This window comes from Lissotriton helveticus, chromosome 11 (assembly GCF_964261635.1).
Source record: "Lissotriton helveticus chromosome 11, aLisHel1.1, whole genome shotgun sequence".
Taxonomy (NCBI): Eukaryota; Metazoa; Chordata; class Amphibia; order Caudata; family Salamandridae; genus Lissotriton; species Lissotriton helveticus.
The window spans coordinates 211,625,496-211,644,625 of NC_136072.1; the positions used below are offsets into that span (position 1 = coordinate 211,625,496).

Consider the following 19,130-nt stretch of genomic DNA (forward strand, 5'->3'; position numbering starts at 1 on the left):
CGACTGGAAACAGTCGCTAACATCGCTATCTCCTATTAACAACTTTTGGAAATATTCGAGATAAGGGCGAATATCTCCAAAAGCTACCACCTGCCCTGAGCAGTTCTTAGCCATGTTATCCAATGGGAGGTGGATAACATGGCTAAGAGCATTAGCTCGGTAATGCATGAATATCGCTGAGTTTTCAGCGATATTAATGCATTGCGGTCGTTTTTTATCGTATTTCCGATAAACCTTGATAATAGCAAGGTTTATCTGCGATAATTTCTGACGGTAAAAAAATCGTTGCTAAGCATCGTTAGGGATAAATATCGCTTAACTTTGGTAATATGCCCCAACGTCTGTTAACGTTCGATTCGAAGGAAATCAGGAAGTGTTGAAAAACATTGTCTGCGCCATCTTGTCTTTTTTCAAATGCCACACTTTTGTCGTGCACGGCAGCCATTTTAGATGCCTTGACCAGACCCACTCTGTGCACGCTGTCGATCCTTAGCATGGCTCCCCACCCTCGCAAGCATCTCCCCCAGGCAGTGGTCACCCCCGCTCTCTGTCTTATGCATGGGTAATAAACCTCCCCCATCTGCGCTGCTGTTCCCTGAGAATCACACCCTGTGCCCGCCCGACACCTCCCTTTCGCCCTATTCACTACCGCACCCTCTGACACTCCTTTTCCTCTGTGTCCGATTGTCCAGGCTGGTCCTAGGCTATCAGCTAGCCCTGCAGATGTAGTTTATGGCCACAGCTGTAAAGAATCACCCCTCTTCAAAGGAGTTATAGTAGATCAAGGCCCACACTCGATGAGATCCGTCACAGCAGAAGCGTTGCTATTATCTGAAAACCATCCTGTATTGTGATTGGGGAGGGGACCGAGCCTGAAGCGGAAGATTCCAGGGATGACTGTTTGTACATCAAAGTTTTTACAATTATGTGTCACATTAAAAATATATAGCACTCCGACAAAGTAGTAAGATTATAAAACTTTAATAATTTATAAATATATACAAGAAAACAAAAATAGTAATAACATATAAACATTTTTAGGGAAAAACAACGAAGTAGCGGTCGGCTGTGCGAATAGTCCCAACGCAGCACAACGTCCAGATTTCCGGCGTGGGGCGTCGCGGGGGGTGGGTCATCAGTAGCAAACTGTTGTGCGAATAGTTCCAAGGCAGCAGAACGCGCCGAAATCTAGATGACACGAAAGTGATGTCTAGTAAGTTGCCACCCAGCAAATAACGGCATGGGGCGTCGCGGGGGGTGGGTCATCAGTAGCAAACTGTTGCGCGAATAGTTCCAAGGCAGCAGAACGATGGCACCAAGGTGATGTCCAGTAAGTTGCCGCACTGGTTTTGGTATCCTACAATGCTGCTCCGAATAACGGCGTGGAGCGCCCCGGGGGAGGCGGCGTGAACGGGCCTCTCCAGGTGGAGTGTCATCTGTTGTAGTGGGGCGCCCCTTTACCGTTTCAGTTGCCATTCCGTCCGTTTTTGGTCCACTGTGTCAAAAGCCGCAATTCAGCTGAGTTGCGCCCACTCTTGCGGTGCAGCGATAGGCGGCTGTCACAGGACTCTCAAAATGGCGGCAGGCTGTTTCCTTTTTGGGCCTGGTCCACTGAAATGGCCCTGGGACACCTTGGAAATCGGACGCTTGTCTGCTAGGTCTTGGACCCCATTCTCGAAAGCGTCCCCTCCGCCTTGAGAATTCATCAAAAGTTTTGGGGGCTCCGACTCCTGCAGGCTTCTGGTGGGGAGCGGCTGCCATGATTGCTCGCGGAATGACCACGACGGAGCCACGAGATGGTGGTGCTTTCATGCTGACGCCAGCTTCAGTCTGAAACATCCAGAAACAAGGTGGGGCTTTCATCGTTTGGGAAAAAAAAAAAGTTTTCATCCTATGAAAAGTGTTGTTTTTAGGTCACATGATCATGCCTTCCATCATTAGGAAACCAAAAGTAAAATGAACCAATGAAAAGTTTTATAAACAAGTCACATGACCTGTTATGCGGCATAGGGTGTAAAATGCGGAGAAAATACGTTGGCACGTGAGGCGGCGTCAGTAGCGGACCGATGTGCGAATAGGCCGAAGGCAACACAACGCGCCAAGATCCGGATGGCACCGAGGTGGTGTCCAGCAAGTTGCAGCACTGGTGTGGCCATCCTACAATGCTGAAAGTCGGCGTGGGGCGCCCCGTTGGCCTGTGAGTTTGCGTCAGTAGCGGACCGATGTGCGAATAGGCCGAAGGCAGCACAACGCGCCAAGATCCGGATGGCACCGAGGTGGTGTCTAGTAAGTTGCCGCACTGGTGTGGCTATCCAACAATGCTGAAAGTCGGCGTGGGGCGCCCCGTTGGCCTGTGAGTTTGCGTCAGTAGCGGACCGATGTGCGAATAGACCGAAGGCAGCACAACGCGCCAAGATCCGGATGGCACCGAGGTGGTGTCTAGTAAGTTGCCGCACTGGTGTGGCCATCCTACAATGCTGAAAGTCGGCGTGGGGCGCCCCGTTGGCCTGTGAGATGGCGTCAGTAGCGGACCGATGTGCGAATGGGGCCAAAGGCAGCGCAACAATATTTTCTGATTTGAAGACACCACAAGGCGCTGAGATGCCAAGATCCGGATGGCACCGAGGTGGTGTCTAGCAAGTTGTGGCACTGGTGTGGCCATCGTACAATGGTAAAAGTCGGCGTGGGGCGCCCTGTTGGCCTGTGAGATGGTGTCAGTAGCGGACTGATGTGTGAATGGGGCCAAAGGCAGCGCAACAATATTTTCTACTATATTTTCGGAGTAGAAGACACCACAAGGCGCTGAGATGCCAAGATCCGGATGGCACCGAGGTGATGTGTAAGTTGCGGACCGATGTGCGAATGGGGCCAAAGGCAGCTCAACAATATTTTCTGAAGAGAATACACCACAAGGCGCTGAGATGCCAAGATCCGGATGGCACCGAGGTGATGTCTAAGTTGCGGACCGATGTGCGAATGGGGCCAAAGGTAGCGTAACAAGATTTTCTGTATGGAAGATACCACTAGGCGTTGAGATGCCAAGATTCGGATGGCACCGAGGTGATGTCTAGCAAGTTGTGCCACTGGTGTGGCCATCGTACAATGGTAAAAGTCGGCGTGGGGCACCCTATTGGCCTGTGAGATGGTGTCAGTAGCGGACTGATGTGCGAATGGGGCCAAAGGCAGCGCAACAATATTTTCTGACTGACACCACAAGGCGCTGAGATGCCAAGATCCGGATGGCATCGAGGTGATGTCTAAGTTGCGGACTGATGTGCGAATGGGGCCAAAGGCAGCGTAACAATATTTTCTGTATGGAAGATACCACTAGGCGTTGAGATGCCAAGATTCGGATGGCACCGAGGTGATGTCTAGCAAGTTGGTGTGGTCATCCTACAATGCTGAAACTCGGCGTGGGTCACCCCATTAGCCTGTGAGATGGCGTCAGTAGCGGACCGATGTGCGAATAGGCCGAAGGCAGCACAACGCGCCAAGATCCGGATGTCACCGTGGTGGTTTCATAGTTGAGAGGCACTTCATCTGCAGTGGGGCGCCGAGATCCGGATGGCACCGAGGTGATGTCTAGCAAGTTGCTGTACTTGTGTGGTCATCCTACAATGCTGAAACTCGGCGTGGGTCGCCCCATTAGCCTGTGAGATAGCTGTTCTTTGGATTTGGGCCTGGTCCACTAAAATGGCCCTGGGACACCTAAGAACTCGAACGCTCGATTTTTTTTTCCTTTCCTGTACATGCAAAAAAAGGTAAATGCCCGGTATGTTACACGCTTCATCTGCCACGATGAACTCTCCAGAGGAACCGAAAAAATATATAGTTGTGGTAACTATACCATGCATCGTCATATGGAGAGGTGGCACCAATTAATTATAGTGCTGCATAAAAGAGAGATTTGGAGGAGAACCCCTGACCTGCTAGTACATTCATCAAAGAAGTGGCACTGAGAGCTTCAGAGGCAAGGGAAACGGTCCCAAATATTTAGAAGAACTTTGGAAAGATTAAAATGACATGTTTAGATTGTGGTAAATTAATTTCATGTGGGCAGATGAGTGTTACTCTAATAAATACAGCATATGAACATCATCATAGTCGATGGTTGGTAGAGACATTTTGACTATATCCTGGACCTGCCCGTCCTCGCCCAAAATGGCGCCGGAATAAATGGGACTCGTAACTCCTTGTTGTGTACTGGTTGCAGAACCTTGAAATCACGAGATACGTATGCAGTTTTGAAGCACATGGCGGGCGGGGACGAGAATTGATTGAATATTTCGACATCCCTATTGATATTAAGTTCTGATGTGTTATTGATTACTGTACTGTTGAAAATTCGAATTAACGTCACCCATGGTACTTGCCCGCAAATGTATATCTAGATAATTTTATTGTAACTGGCCCTGTCGTATTTTAATTATAAAATGTACGTCCACCGATTCCGTAACTGTTAGACACCTTAGTTTTTGCAACCTAATGGCCCGCCCGTTACGTTCCTCTACAGTGTAAATGTCTATTCATCATATACGATTACAGTTTGCTCCGTGGCAGGCCCACGTGGTTATAGGCTCGTATTTGTATAATGAAATTTTCACAATAAAGGTTTTTAAAAGAAAACATGGTAGTAGTGTATACATTGGTAAAGTTTTTAATAATAGTCACTGTTTTAGAATCATTAAAAGGCAAGTGAAATAAAGCAGACCAATTACATGAAGGGTAAAAGGTATAATACGAAGGAACGCAGTAAAGATAAATGGTCAAGGGCTGTTGTGTTTTCTATTCCTGCAACATAAAGTGATCGATAAGAATCTCATATTCAGGCGTATCGGCGACTAAGACAGCAGGTCGACCCTCTTTTGCTCAACGGCTCCGTCATGGGACGAAGAAACGCTCTTTTTCTCGAAAAAAGAATATATTTTACTTGCAGGACAGTTGTAAAATTTCCGGGAAAGTACATTAGCCTGGAACATTATAACATATATTTAAGAGAAAATAATGTTCGGAAGTAATTAAAAGCGTAATTTTTAGGTGATATGACCAAGGCTTTCATCATTAGAATAAGAAAAGTAAAATGAACCAATGAAAAGTTTTATTAACAAGTCACATGACTTGTTATGCTTACGTTACGCGCTGCGCGCCCCGGATGACTTCCGGATGCGCTAACGCGGCGCGTCATATGACGCATTACGCGACAACGCAGGTCCAGAATATAGTCAAAATGTCTCCACCAACCAGCGGTCGAAACACAACCCCTTTCAGCAGGCTAAATAGTTCTGTTAAATGACAACAGAAGGGACAGGCAACAAGAACCATCAGTCAAAGAGGGGAGGGCTAGTTCTTCTCTACCGGGTTACATTGGGGCGCTACCGGAACTGATCGAATTGGTAGTCTACAGTGTTTCTGGATGTTTCAGACCGAAGCTGGGGTTAGCATGAGAGCAGCACCATTTCGTAGCTCCGTTGTGGCCATTCCGCAACCAATCATGGCAGCCGCTCTTTATCGTTATTTTGGGCGGGGTGGGTGGCGGAGCCGAGCTGTTTTGCAGCCATCATTGTGTGGAGTTCAGTTCATCTCACTAGTTTTGTATTTGTCATGAGGGGTTGTTCCTAATGTTTCTATTTTAGCGAGGTCAAAAAGAGATCCCATTAGTGGCCTACTGATTTTGCTCGATTCCTTTTCTTTTTTTTTACACGATTTTTCGTTATCTGCAAAGACTAAACAGAGTATTGCGACTCTGTGTTTGTTTGTAAATAGAGAATGAACCAAAGAGAACTAATTCTAAAACAGTAAATACTTGGATAACAATCAATCAAATGGAGAGAGAAGCAGGCACGACGGATTACAACGGGGGCAAAGGCCTGCGTTAACTACCTTTCACTATCTGCAAAGAGAGAGTACTCCTAATAGAAATGAGGGGGGGGGGCACCATTCAAAGCAGATCAGTGTGCATAAACACGAAAATGTTTTCACTTACCACGTACTTGACATTCGACAGCTTATGATATTTGCTATTAAAAAACCATTGAAAATCACTGAAAAAACCATAGGTTATAGACCATATATAGTTAGGAATTAGCATTTACAAAACCTTGAAAATTCACTGAAAAAACCATAGGTTATAGACCATATATAGTTAGGAATTAGCATTTAAAAAACCTTATTTTACTCACACAAAACCATTGAAATTCCATATATAGTTAGTTGCACTAACTATATATTGCGCACCCGCAATCCACTGCTGATCATGTCACATATTACATCATTCATGACATGGTCAGTGACATCACTGATGACATCACTGATGACATCTCAAATGACATCACTGATGACATCACTGATGACATCTCATTTGACATCAATGACCACATCACTGATGATATCATTCATGTGACAATACAATGCATCTCCTCACATTTTAATATAACCTCTGTTTCACCCAGTGTTAAATACAGAGTATAATTTTTGAAACCATTGACACACCAATACTAGTTACTACATACGTACTCACTGATTCCTACGTCTACACACACATTCACTCATTCACCCATACAATCATTCATACATACAATCACTCATCTTTACAACACTATCATATGCACTCATACACCTATACAGACACTCACACTCTGCCACTCATCCATGGAGTTACTCACACACCTAGTCAGTCCTGTAAAGAATCAATCACACTTCCATTTTCTTGTCTATACAGTTAAACATAGAGCACCTTACATTTTCAAACATATAGTAACACATACTTACTTTCTTATACAATCATTGATACAAGTACACATTGATCTGCACAGAGTCACACACCTCCCAGCCAGCCACACACACACTCAGTCTCCCGTACAAATACTTGGACAATCAATCAATAACCCATATAGTTAATCATATAGCTACTGATCAACACATGCAGTAGTTTACAGAACAACAGACATAATGATGCACAAATTAAGACAGTTTAGTCACTAACCCATGCACTCAGTGAGACACATTTAATCACTCACTCATACATTCAGTCATGCACCTACTAAATCCTTCGTCCAGACAGTTATACATCTACTCATTCTTCAATATCTAAAACATATTTAAACTTTACAGAAACACACAGTCACTGGATGATGTCATCAGTGATGTCATCAGTGATGTCATTTGAGATGTCATCAGTGATGTCATCAGTGATGTCACTGACCATGTCATGAATGATGTAATATGTGACATGATCAGCAGTGGATTGCGGGTGCGCAATATATAGTTAGTGCAACTAACTATATATGGAATTTCAATGGTTTTGTGTGAGTAAAATAAGGTTTTTTAAATGCTAATTCCTAACTATATATGGTCTATAACCTATGGTTTTTTCAGTGAATATATATATATATATATATATATATATATATCTTTAGGGACGTAGATCTGGATTTAAGAATAGTACATTTATGCTTACCTGTTTGCACTTACCTACTCGATATTCTTCGCCTCTGTATTTTTGACACAATATGCTTTCCACATGATATTTGTGCTTCCTATATTCTGTCACTGAACCACAATAGTCATCATTAGTTAGAGGTGAGGGAATATTTAAGTATTCTGATTTTAGCCCTTACGAATGAGAAATTACTTCCAAGAACCAGTGCCTCTTCAATTCTTCCGAAATAATTTTCACCAATGCTTGTCCTTTTTACACCAATACACTTCCCCCCCTTTTTTTTGGTTAAATTTTGGAAGAGAATCGGGAATGTGATATTCCTGGTAAAAATCTAATCCTTTTTCAGTAGGTACCTCCTGTTGCCTGACAGATCGTCATTTAGGGGCCAATGTAATAAGGGAATATGAGGTTAGAGGTAACGTTTTAAAGGCAACCTGACATAGATTGTGTTTTAAACTTCTTTAATGCTTTCTTTAAACATGAGAGGATTTACAAGCATGTTAGTATTGGACAATTGTGTGCACTCTACTGGTAAAATAGGAGGGGTTGTTAGATCAGTGTTCTAATGCGCTTCTGAATACAAAACTCCTCGTCTGTCATCTACAAAGAAATATCCTGGTTAAACTTTTAAATGAGAAGGGAGTGAGCATGCGCGTCGCTTGCCTGCCTGGGAGAATTGATATTCTAGCCCGCATTAACCATAACTGTATTGGTGCCAAGCAGGATTCTCTGAGGCTCCCATGACCCCTGTAACAGTCCAAAAATTCCAGTAGTCAGCAGAAACAGGACTACCTTTACTACACTAATTATTACTGGTAATGGTATAGTAAAACCTTGATGTGGTTCCATATGCCAAAACAGGCAGAAAAAAAAGACTTGCGGAAAAAGGTGCAATGTTTCTGCATGGAATGGTAATTTTGGGGGCGGATTTACCACTCCACCATTACTGCAAAATGTAAGCCTCTAAGTGCTTCAATGAAAGCTATTGAGTTTAATACTGTACGCACCATGGACATGTGCATGCTATTCATAATTGGTCACTATGAGCTATATGTAAAATCCGCTTATCTATACTATATGGTGGCCTTATGTGTTCCTCCTCACGAACATAATACTGGAGTTAAGCTTTTGATTGAGAATTTCTGTAACTAAATTGTGCTCCGAATCACCTTCAAGCTGAGCACGGGATCAAGATGAAATTTTAAATTTAGAATTTCCATTTAGAAATCTTAGCGAAGAAGAAAAAACAGGATTTGAGTGCAATGATGCTTAGGCAGAAGTAGAGTATCTCACTTCAAGAGTGTTTTATACCTTATTGTTTTGCTCACTTTGGGTTACCACAAGTAGAACCCCAGAAAGTCGGAAAAAGAAAAGGGGGCAACAGATGGAACTGGCTACTGTCTAGGGAAACCCATCAAGCTTGGTTTATTGAGCAACAAAGACAGCATTTATCATCATCAATAAATCTTTATTCGGCTCAAGCAGCCATCAAATAATACAAATAAGAAAAAGATTCAGCACAAAGACAGCATTCATATGTTGAGGTATTTGCACCTATAGATGTAGATAACTGAACTCAACATGCCTAGTACAGATACATTAATCTGGTTTTGTCATCTATATTCAACTTGATTTACAACAGATCAATGTATCACTTTATAATCTCCGCCAGCTAACAGAATTTCGTGAATAATAGAATAAAATGCCATTATTGGCAAATCTCCCGGGTCAAGATCCAATATCCAAATATTGTGATGACCAAATGGCATTCCACAAATCCCATGTCACTGGTGTCCCACTGTCACCCTTGAGGTGCCAAGAACACTCGGAGGACCTGCAGTGTGAGAAGTCCCATCTCATCCTGAATTCACTCCTGTCATGCACATTTGTAGCTGACAAAAGGCAGTGATTTTAGGGGAGGGGCATAGGAATGTAACAGTGGTCAAGCATGGGGCAGTGAAAAGTAGGAGTTTCCTTGGTGGCCCACAAAGTAGCAAAAAGACAGAGCTAAGAAATAAAGTATAGTTAGTCCAACCAAGGTAGTAACTACTCTTGTAGGGCTTAGTCATGTAGAGAGAGTTTCCAAATCAGGAACCACCTCTTGGCCAGTGATCAGCCACCTCAAAATGATGGAAACTTAGACAGTAGGTGTACTGGGAGAAGTATGTAGTAGTCCCACAGGCATCATATCGTGGGCGCCAAATATTAACAGCTTTCTTGTTTGCTTGGGAGGCAGCAGCAAAGCAAGTCTGAGGAACAAGTTGACTATACCCGCAAGCAGGACAAAACCTCAGCATCCAGGCATTTAAAGAAACAGTCTGGTCAGATACGGCGAGAAACCAGTTCCTGAATCACGCAGGCACTAAAACAAGGCGCAGTCAGGTGAAAAAACATCAAATGTAGGTACTAATTAATCCCTTACACAATGTAGAAATAATTGAATATATTCAACAGTAGACATTAGTTATTCTGTGCTTGTTGTAACCTTTGTTCACTTACCTCTTGATTTGTCTGCCCATTCTGCAAACCACTGCATTTGACAGTCACAAGACCAGGGGTTCCCATTCAGATATATGGTCTCCAGTTCAGCCATGTAAGAAAACATGTCCTTTGGGAGTGATGAAAGGAGGTTGTCCGACAGGTAAATATGCTTGATGGATGATGTTTTAAATATCTGCATGTGGCGTAAGGTTACAAAGGTGTCCGCGTGTATCTGTGTCAGCAAGTTCCCCTCCAGATGCACCAGTTTTAGTGACGTGAGCCCATACAAAGCTTCTGGGTTCAGAAACTCGAGCTTGTTGTGGTCCATGTGCAGTCTGATCAAGCTCTTGAGGCCATGGAACGTGTTTTTGTGGAGACTTCGGACTTTGTTGTAACTCATTTTTAAGACCTGGAAAAGCCAATGTAGACAAAAACAAGAAGGTAGAAAGCTTCAGGAAACGCTAGTTCAGAAAAACATGTCATACATTTGACTGATTATTTGACGTTCTTTTTCCATGGTATTACACCAAATTACTTGAATGTACATTGTATTGCATAGATAGGATTCTGCAATTACCAAACATTTAAGAATTTGGTACATGAGTCGTTGTAGAGCAATTATATGATGTACAATTTACATGCTGCCAAACGTCTGTTTCATGTCAGCCTAGGACAATATAGTGCAATGAATGAACTATGTATGCTGCTGTGATACACAATGTCTTTGTGTGTTCATGGACCACAGAACAACATCCTTTATCATCACTTTCATTTATGCCTTTGTGAGGGTATGCTTGGTGGGTAAACATCCTTTGAATAGGAGGAGGCTGAGGTCTCCCAAGAGAAGGTGCTTCATACTGAATGGACTATCAAGGACTCTCAATTGACAGTGGTTTCTCTGCAGAAAATCAGACTGTCAGTGTCTGCAGCAGGGAACATATATCATGGATTTTGGAGGGAACAAGGAATGTCCCCATGGTGGCACACACCTCAGCCCAACCTTGACACTGTGGTTGCCCTCAGAAGGTATCCTAAATGTAGATTACCTCCTGGGAAGGAACCAGTCATGCCTACTTGGAGGCTTTACAGTCTGCATTAGTTAAACATAGTATGCAATATGTTGGGGCTGAAAAAGAGAACATAGTGCACATTTTCCATGATATGGACCTGATGTTTGTGCCATGTTCTCAATATTATTTTAAATAAACAAAAATATGAAATACATAACAATAGACGCAGCCGTGGAATCTCTAGGTACTGGATTTTCTTACATGCATTTCCAGAAAATATAACTTAATGAAAAAGAAGACATTGTTTTTTGTTTAGTAGGATCTAGCATGAAAAGGTGAGCAACAGTTTGGACAGTCAATCGGGCAAAGCAAGGTTTCATAAAACTGCCAATGGAAGAGCAAACTTTTGTAGAGTTAAATCACAATCTCATCACTGAGTAAAGCAGGTTCTATTAATGTAGATATCGTTCTGTTCTATTTTTTTACCCTCTCCACCCTTGGTATTTCACTCCATGAGTTGGCAAGCGCAAACTGGATGTGACATCCCTTAGTGCAATTTCTGGTCGCTAGGAGGACATCCGGCGATATTTTTCTAACACAGGCGGTCGCGGGAGCTAGGGACAGTTTGGGTTCAGAAGACTGCAGCTTGAGTAGAAAATCTAGGCAAGCAGCAGCAAAATCAACTCAAGTAGCTGTGCCCTCTGGTACACCACATGGTGTTTGTGCTGATTTGCCACCGGGGAACATGCTCCGGGTGCTAAATTAAGGTCCGAGCAGCGCAACATGCCTATTTCTACCCATCGGCAGAGCTCCGCTGAATCTTGTAGAGTTTTTATGTAACTTCGTGGAATTTTGCAGAATCAAATTCCACAAGTTTTGCCCACACCTACCAATCACCATTCTGCTGAGCCTTACAAATCCAATTTAATTTATAAGAGCATTGACGGACACAGAGGCGCCTTCTTGTTCATCTTCAGATACGAAGTGAAATGTCGTCATGGAACAAAATATCAAATTCCTAAATCAGGTGGGTAGACGGGAATTAAATACATAGGGGAAGTGTTCAACATGGGTGAAGGAGGCATGGCATCAGACAGCATTAACACATTAATGTTAATGACCACTAAGAAAATGTCAACCTGATTAATTCTCCAAATTTTCTTTTGTGAGAGTGTGCACATTATTAAAAGTGTGGTATACTCAACACCCATCTACATATTTGAGCTCTTCCCACTCGTAGTGAGTTTTACGTTTATGTAAATAATTAAAGCTCTTGAAAACTATTTTTTGTACAGAAACAAATCTGAAGTCACAATGTCCAGTCTACCAGCATGGCCAGGGATAGGATACATTAAGCATATATCTATCAAAATGAACCATTACTTTTCTGGTTACCCAATTGGCTGTCACCCTTGTGAATACACTGATGCAACCCGAGTTGATGACTGTTACAAAACCCCTTCGAGGCATCAGAAAATGCACTTATTTAATCTATGCATGAAAATCAAGACTACAAGACCACCCAATCATAAAGAACAGCAACGAATACTGGAGGAACTAAGGACTCACCTCGGGTAGCTCAGATCTTTATATACATTTGGATCACTGATTAAGAAGAATCACTGAATGAAAACCTGTACATTTGGGGAAAACTTAATTTTACAGACACTGGAATGAAAAAAAGATTCTTACCGTTGCAGAAGTATTTTAATATTGCGTGATCTTAATTGGGGCAATGCAAGATCTTATTTCAACTAATTGCAGAAAGCAATCGAAATTGTTTCACTCAATTGAATACACTCGGAGCAAAGACCAGGCAATAACTGTGGGAAAAAATCTCATATGCAGAGACGTTTTAAGGCATGGGCAAAGTGGGCTCTGGCCCAGGGCCCCAGCCTTTAAGGGGGCCCCATGATGGAGCCAGCTCTGTTCTGCAGAGAGCCTTGTCGTACTGACCTTGCAGACTTCATTACCAGATTATTTAAAATTCCCTTTTCTTTTAATTTATTTTTGATGTGGGTGATGTATTAGAGCGTGTTACAGACATTTTGCTGAGAAATGTGTTTGTTTCATGCAACCTCCCTAAAACAGTTTCTTTTAGATTAGAAATAGGAGGGTGTCACAGAGATTATTTGCAGTAATTTTAGGGAGGTGCTGATGTGCTGCAATATTGAAACATATTAAGAATTTGGACAGGTGTATCTTTGACCTGGCCAAAGGGGGCCTCAAAGAGCTGATATTGGATAAAAAAATCAAAGCTTTCAAACAGGGGCCCCCAAAAAACTTTGACAAACAAGGTACACTGTCCTCTAGTTGGGAATGGGAAACATCCATTACAACGCAGTCATTACATCAACCTACCTTTACAGCGCAACTGCCTTTACATCGCACGCCATTACAACACATGCCATTTCAATGCATGTCACTACAATGCATGCCATTACAAAGCATACCATGTGTCATTACAATGCATTATAAAGTAAGTAATGGAGATATTTTTAATTTTAGGGCAGAAATGGGTTTTAGGGTACATAGGTATAATAGTTTTCACCCCTAACCTATCCAACACTTTCCCTACTGTTGCACTCACTGGAGTGCGAATAGTAATTTTTACCCCTACACTATCCAACACTTACCCTACTGTTGCACTCACTGTAGTGGGAACAGTAATTTTTACCCCTACACTATCTAACACTTTCCCTACTGTTGTGTTCTGTATGTGTTCTAATGGTATGCATTGTAATGGTATGCGTTGTAATGGCATGCGGTGTAATGGTAGTTCTAAAAAATGCGATGTAATGGCATGCCTTGCAAAATCATGTGATGTAATGGTGGTTGCGGTGTGAAGACTACGTTGTAAAAGCATGCTTTGTAATTACTTGCGTTGTAACATCATATATTCGTCTTGAATAGATAACATTGAAACTGGACAACAATAAGTGGATACAGTATAAATGTATTGATGATTAATGTGCAAGGGTTTAAGGAGTCAGAATGAGGTTATTACAGCAACCAGAATGAGAGTAACCTGATTTAATATTATTCACTCTGGCAAGAGACTCTGGTTGAACGTGTAAAATGGGACTACCAGTTAATACACATTGACCGGCTGACAAACACAAAATTTAGCACAATGCATGTGCTTTGGAAACGAAGAATTTTTAAAACGTTTGGGGACAGGGTCTGCAATGAATTGACAGCACACTGGGGAGTGAAAAGCTGCAGAGAGTCAGAACAGTCTAATTACACATCTTTTTAAAAAAGATTTCCAAACATAGGTAAGGTTGATAGCTGCCTTGATGGTATCAAAAAATGAAATCTCCATCGGTGAGGATTGCCAGCCAGCATCTCTTCATCAGTGGACACTGGAGATAGTCAGTCCTTGTCTTCATAAACTTATTATTTAAATGTTGAAAGATCAAGCCATGGAAACCGGAAGCTAATGGGACTCCTTTCAGAGATGCTGTATCTCACAATAGCATATAATGCATGGTAAGAGCCAACTTGCCCATTGCCCTAACAGAACATGGAGGTCAAACCCTGAAATGATGTAAAACATGGCAACCAAATACGAATCTGAAAGTGTTGATTTTTTTTGTTATTGGTCTGTTACTCATCTGACATTTGCTTGAGAAATTGATAAAGACATGTTGAGAAATCTAATGGAGTATCTCAGACACTTTCTTCTATCCAGACATCCCCATGGAGTAGCATGTAAGCTATCTAAAATATATTTTAATGCCTCTTCAGGGGAAGGGCCCACTATATAAATGCAGCCACAATAGAATACCATACACAAGATGTTTTCCAACTGGGAGTGCACTACCAGAAACATATATGAAAATGGCTATGGATTTCTATGTAAGCTTAATATTTATAACAGCTCTAGCATGATTTGCAACTAGACCTTGCATGGGGTAGCGAGAACATGCTGATTTAATCACATAATGCCACTCTTTGGTATGCTTGCCACCTTGACCTTTTTGATTGTGAGTGCAGTTTTCCCCCCCCCGGAGTTTTATATAGCACGAACTTGACACAAAGGTATCAGAGCGCTTTACATGAGCACCATTTGCGTTACACAAGGACACATTCATTTTTGTTAGGCACAGGGAGATCAAGGGCCAGATGTATCAAAGGGTTTTACCCATTCTGTGTCTATGGGGAAATGTGTTGATACATATGACCCTAAGTGATTTGCCCAGAATCACAGGATGTTGAGCACCATCGCCAAGGCTTGAAACCGGTTCTCCAGATTTGAGGTCGACCTCCCTAGCCGTTAGACCATACCTCTCCCATAAGTTGACTCATTTTTTTACACAAGCACACATACATGAAAAAATGAAAAAAAAACATATATAGCTCTCTCTCTCTCTCTCTCTCTCAATATATATATCTATATATATATATACCAGCTCCAATTTCCCAAAATACCCAACCGGGTTTGTAGAAACAACAGCACTCACACGGGCAGCAGCAATCTTACAGCAGGGCGGTTTATTTACAAAAGGCAAACAAACGCGTTTCGGGACTCAAAATCCCTTCGTCAGTGTTATCATTTGGGCGCCAAACTTTTTTTCTTTTTAAACACTGTTCATGCCCGCTATTGACATAAACAAAGGACTGATGCATTGCGTTTATCGGGCGCGCCTTCTTTGAACGCCTTACATCTTAAACATTTCGTCTATATGGCTTCATAAAGAGCAATATTTCTGTTGTGTACAAGAAGCGTCAATAAAGACGTCAGTGTAGTAACACTTAAAAACATCTCGCCGTGTATCGGCATGTTTCAATTCATATTTAGGATCATATCATTCCCAAAAGCTGGCCATATGCCTGAGAGACAACGCATTCCTAAGAATGCACAATTAAAGCAAAACATCGCTATATTTATAAACAACACTATTATTGTCAGATCTTGCCGTGGATCGGCATGTGCAACCTACAATCAGGTTGCATAATTCTCAGGTCACTGGCCATAGGATCAGCACAACACCAAAATTATTTATACTATATACATTTTCAAAATAGCATCCCTGATACATAATCTAACACATCCCAAAAACATTGCAGACCAATATCATCTCAGTAAACACATTTCTCATAAAATTTAGCCCAAATGAGAGGCAAGTTCCTCCCCCATATTCAGTCCCTTTGTATCAGGGATGCTATTTTGAAAATGTATATAGTATAAATAATTTTGGTCGTCTTAATGATATATGCTGTTGTGCTGATCCTATGGCCAGTGACCTGAGAATTATGCAACCTGATTGTAGGTTGCACATGCCGATCCACGGCAAGATCTGACAATAATAGTGTTGTTTATAAATATAGCGATGTTTTGCTTTAATTGTGCATTCTTAGGAATGCGTTGTCTCTCAGGCATATGGCCAGCTTTTGGGAATGATATGATCCTAAATATGAATTGAAACATGCCGATACACGGCGAGATGTTTTTAAGTGTTACTACACTGACGTCTTTATTGACGCTTCTTGTACACAACAGAAATATTGCTCTTTATGAAGCCATATAGACGAAATGTTTAAGATGTAAGGCGTTCAAAGATGGCGCGCCCGATAAACGCAATGCATCAGTCCTTTGTTTATGTCAATAGCGGGCATGAACAGTGTTTAAAAAGAAAAAAAGTTTGGCGCCCAAATGATAACACTGACGAAGGGATTTTGAGTCCCGAAACGCGTTTGTTTGCCTTTTGTAAATAAACCGCCCTGCTGTAAGATTGCTGCTGCCCGTGTGAGTGCTGTTGTTTCTACAAACCCGGTTGGGTATTTTGGGAAATTGGAGCTGGTATATGGGACGCGAACACCATCGCGCTACACGGCACCCGCCCTGAGAGTGACTCACGTTATGGTGTGTTGGAGCTTTTATCTATATATATATATATAGCTTACACTTCTAATTTGTGAATCACAAGTTATGACTTACATTTGAAATTTATACACCACCTTTAACTTACTGTACGTTGTGCATCTCCATACAAAGTCTTGTTCATCACTCTCCACACTACAGTTACTATATTTAATTCACCACTCTACCATGCAATGTGTTCTCAGAAATTATGTAATTTGATATGTAATAAGTATTATTGTGATTGCTATGATTTCACATGGTACACGTTATATATTATGGGGGCCTATTTACAAGCCCCTTGTGCCGCTGGTGCATTACTTTTAACATGGGAAAAAGTGACACACAAGCGGCGTAAGAGGCTTGGAAATAAGCCCCTATATTTATTATGCAAGGGTGGATGGAGTAAGGGCAAGTTATAGTTAATGTAGTGTGGTGAGGTGAGTGATGTGACAAGATTGTATGGCAGTGCATGACATATAGTAAATTGAAGGTGGTGCGTTAATCATAAATGTAAGTTATAATTAGTGATGTGCAAATTTGAATTTTAAGTTCTAACTATAACTTTAGAATTTCTAAAGTTTGTATAGTTTAAGTTGGGTTTGTATAGAAAGAATAAATAAAATTCTACTAAACATAACTTAGCTGTAACCTTTGATCTTTTCATAAAATGTAAATGTTTTTTTCTTTTTTTAATAAAAATGTGTTTCAAATCTTAGTGTTCAGTGTCATTCAGCTGAGTGTTAAGTGGAGTGTGGTAGAGTATAGTTGAGGACAGTACCATAGAGTGTAATGTGGTAAAGTTAGTGTTGTACATTGGAATAGAGTATAATGGAGTAGAGTGGAGTGGTGTAGAGGGAAGTATGGTATAGTGCAGTGGCATACAGTTGAATGCCATTGAGTGGAGTGGCATACAGCAGAGTGGCACAGAGTGAAGGCGCATAGAATGGAATGGCGTGGAGTAGAGTGGTGTATAGTGGAGTGACATGGAGCAGAGTGAGGTCAAGTATAGTGGTGTACAGTGGAATAGCATAGAGTACCGTGGTGTACACTACAGTAGCGTACAGTGGAGTGTTGCACAGTGGATTAGGGGACACTGGAGTGGCATACAGTGTAATAGCTTTGAGTGAAGTGGCATACAGTGGAGTTCTGTGCAGTGGAATAACGTACATTGAAATACTGCAAACTATACTGATGCAGAGTGGAGTGTTGTAAACTGGACTTGCATACAGTGGACTAGTGTACAATAGAGTTGCGTATAGAGCAATGGCATAGAAAGGAGTGGCATAAAGTGGAATAGCATAGAGTGGAGTGGCTTAGATTAGAGTGTCACTCAGTGGAGTGGCATAGACTGAAGTGGCGAAGAGTGGGGTGGTGCAGAGTGCATTGGCATTAAGTGGAATAGCATACAGTGGTGTGTTGTAGAGTGGAGTGGGTTTCAATGGAGTGGGGTAGAGTGTAGTTGCGTACAGTCTAATAATGTAGAGTGGAGTGGCATAGAGTGGAATCAGGTAGAGTGGAGTGGCATTGAGTGGAACAGCATAGAGTTTAGTGTCATAGAGTGTAGTGGCAAAGAGTGGATTGGCATAAAGTGGAGTAATGTAGAGTGGAGCGGTGTGGTGTGGTGAAGAATGGAACAGAGTTCAGTGTAGTGGTTTGCAGTGAAATAGCATACACTGGAGTGGCATATAGTGGAATAATGTTGCCTGTTGTACAGTGGAGTGGCGTACAGTGGAATAGGGTAAAGTTGAGTAGCAATAGTGAAGTGCCACATCGTGTAGTGGTGTAGACTGCAGTGTTGAACAGTCAAGTTGCGTACAGTGCAATAGCATAGAGTGGAATGGAGTAGAGTGGAGTGGGGTACACTGAAATGGAGTAGAGTTTAATGGTGTACAGTTTATTAGTGTTGAGTGGAGTGGCGTACATTGGAATGGCATAGAATGTGGTGCCTTAGAGGGAAATAGCATAGAATTTAGAGGCATAGAGTGGAGTGGCGTAGAGTGCAGTGGTAAAGAGTGGAGTACTGGTGAGTGGAGAGGTGTTGAGTAGAATAGCATTGACTGTACTGGCATAGAGTGGAGTGGCATATAGTGGACTATGGTAGAGTGGAGTGGCGTAGGCTGGAGTGCCAGAGCATGTAGTGGCATAGTATAATAGCGTATAATTGAGTGACGTACACTGGGGTGGGATACAGTGTAATATGTAGAATCTAGTAGCATACAGTGGAGAGATGTGCAATACAATAGTGATGAGTGGAGTGTGGTAAACTGGAGTGGGGTATATCGTAGTATCCATTTTGGGAGTAGGTACTTGGCCCAATGTTTCCATCCACCAT

At 42.1% G+C, this 19,130-nt stretch overlaps 1 protein-coding gene across 1 annotated transcript in view; it reads right to left on the minus strand.

The window, feature by feature from the left end:
• IGSF10 (immunoglobulin superfamily member 10) overlaps positions 1-19,130 on the minus strand; it is a 191,702-nt gene that overhangs the window by 45,573 nt on the left and 126,999 nt on the right. Inside the window, exon 4 of the mRNA XM_078667431.1 lies at positions 9,938-10,328. Coding sequence (XP_078523557.1) covers positions 9,938-10,328 — 391 coding nt within the window. The remainder of the gene's footprint in view (positions 1-9,937; positions 10,329-19,130) is intronic.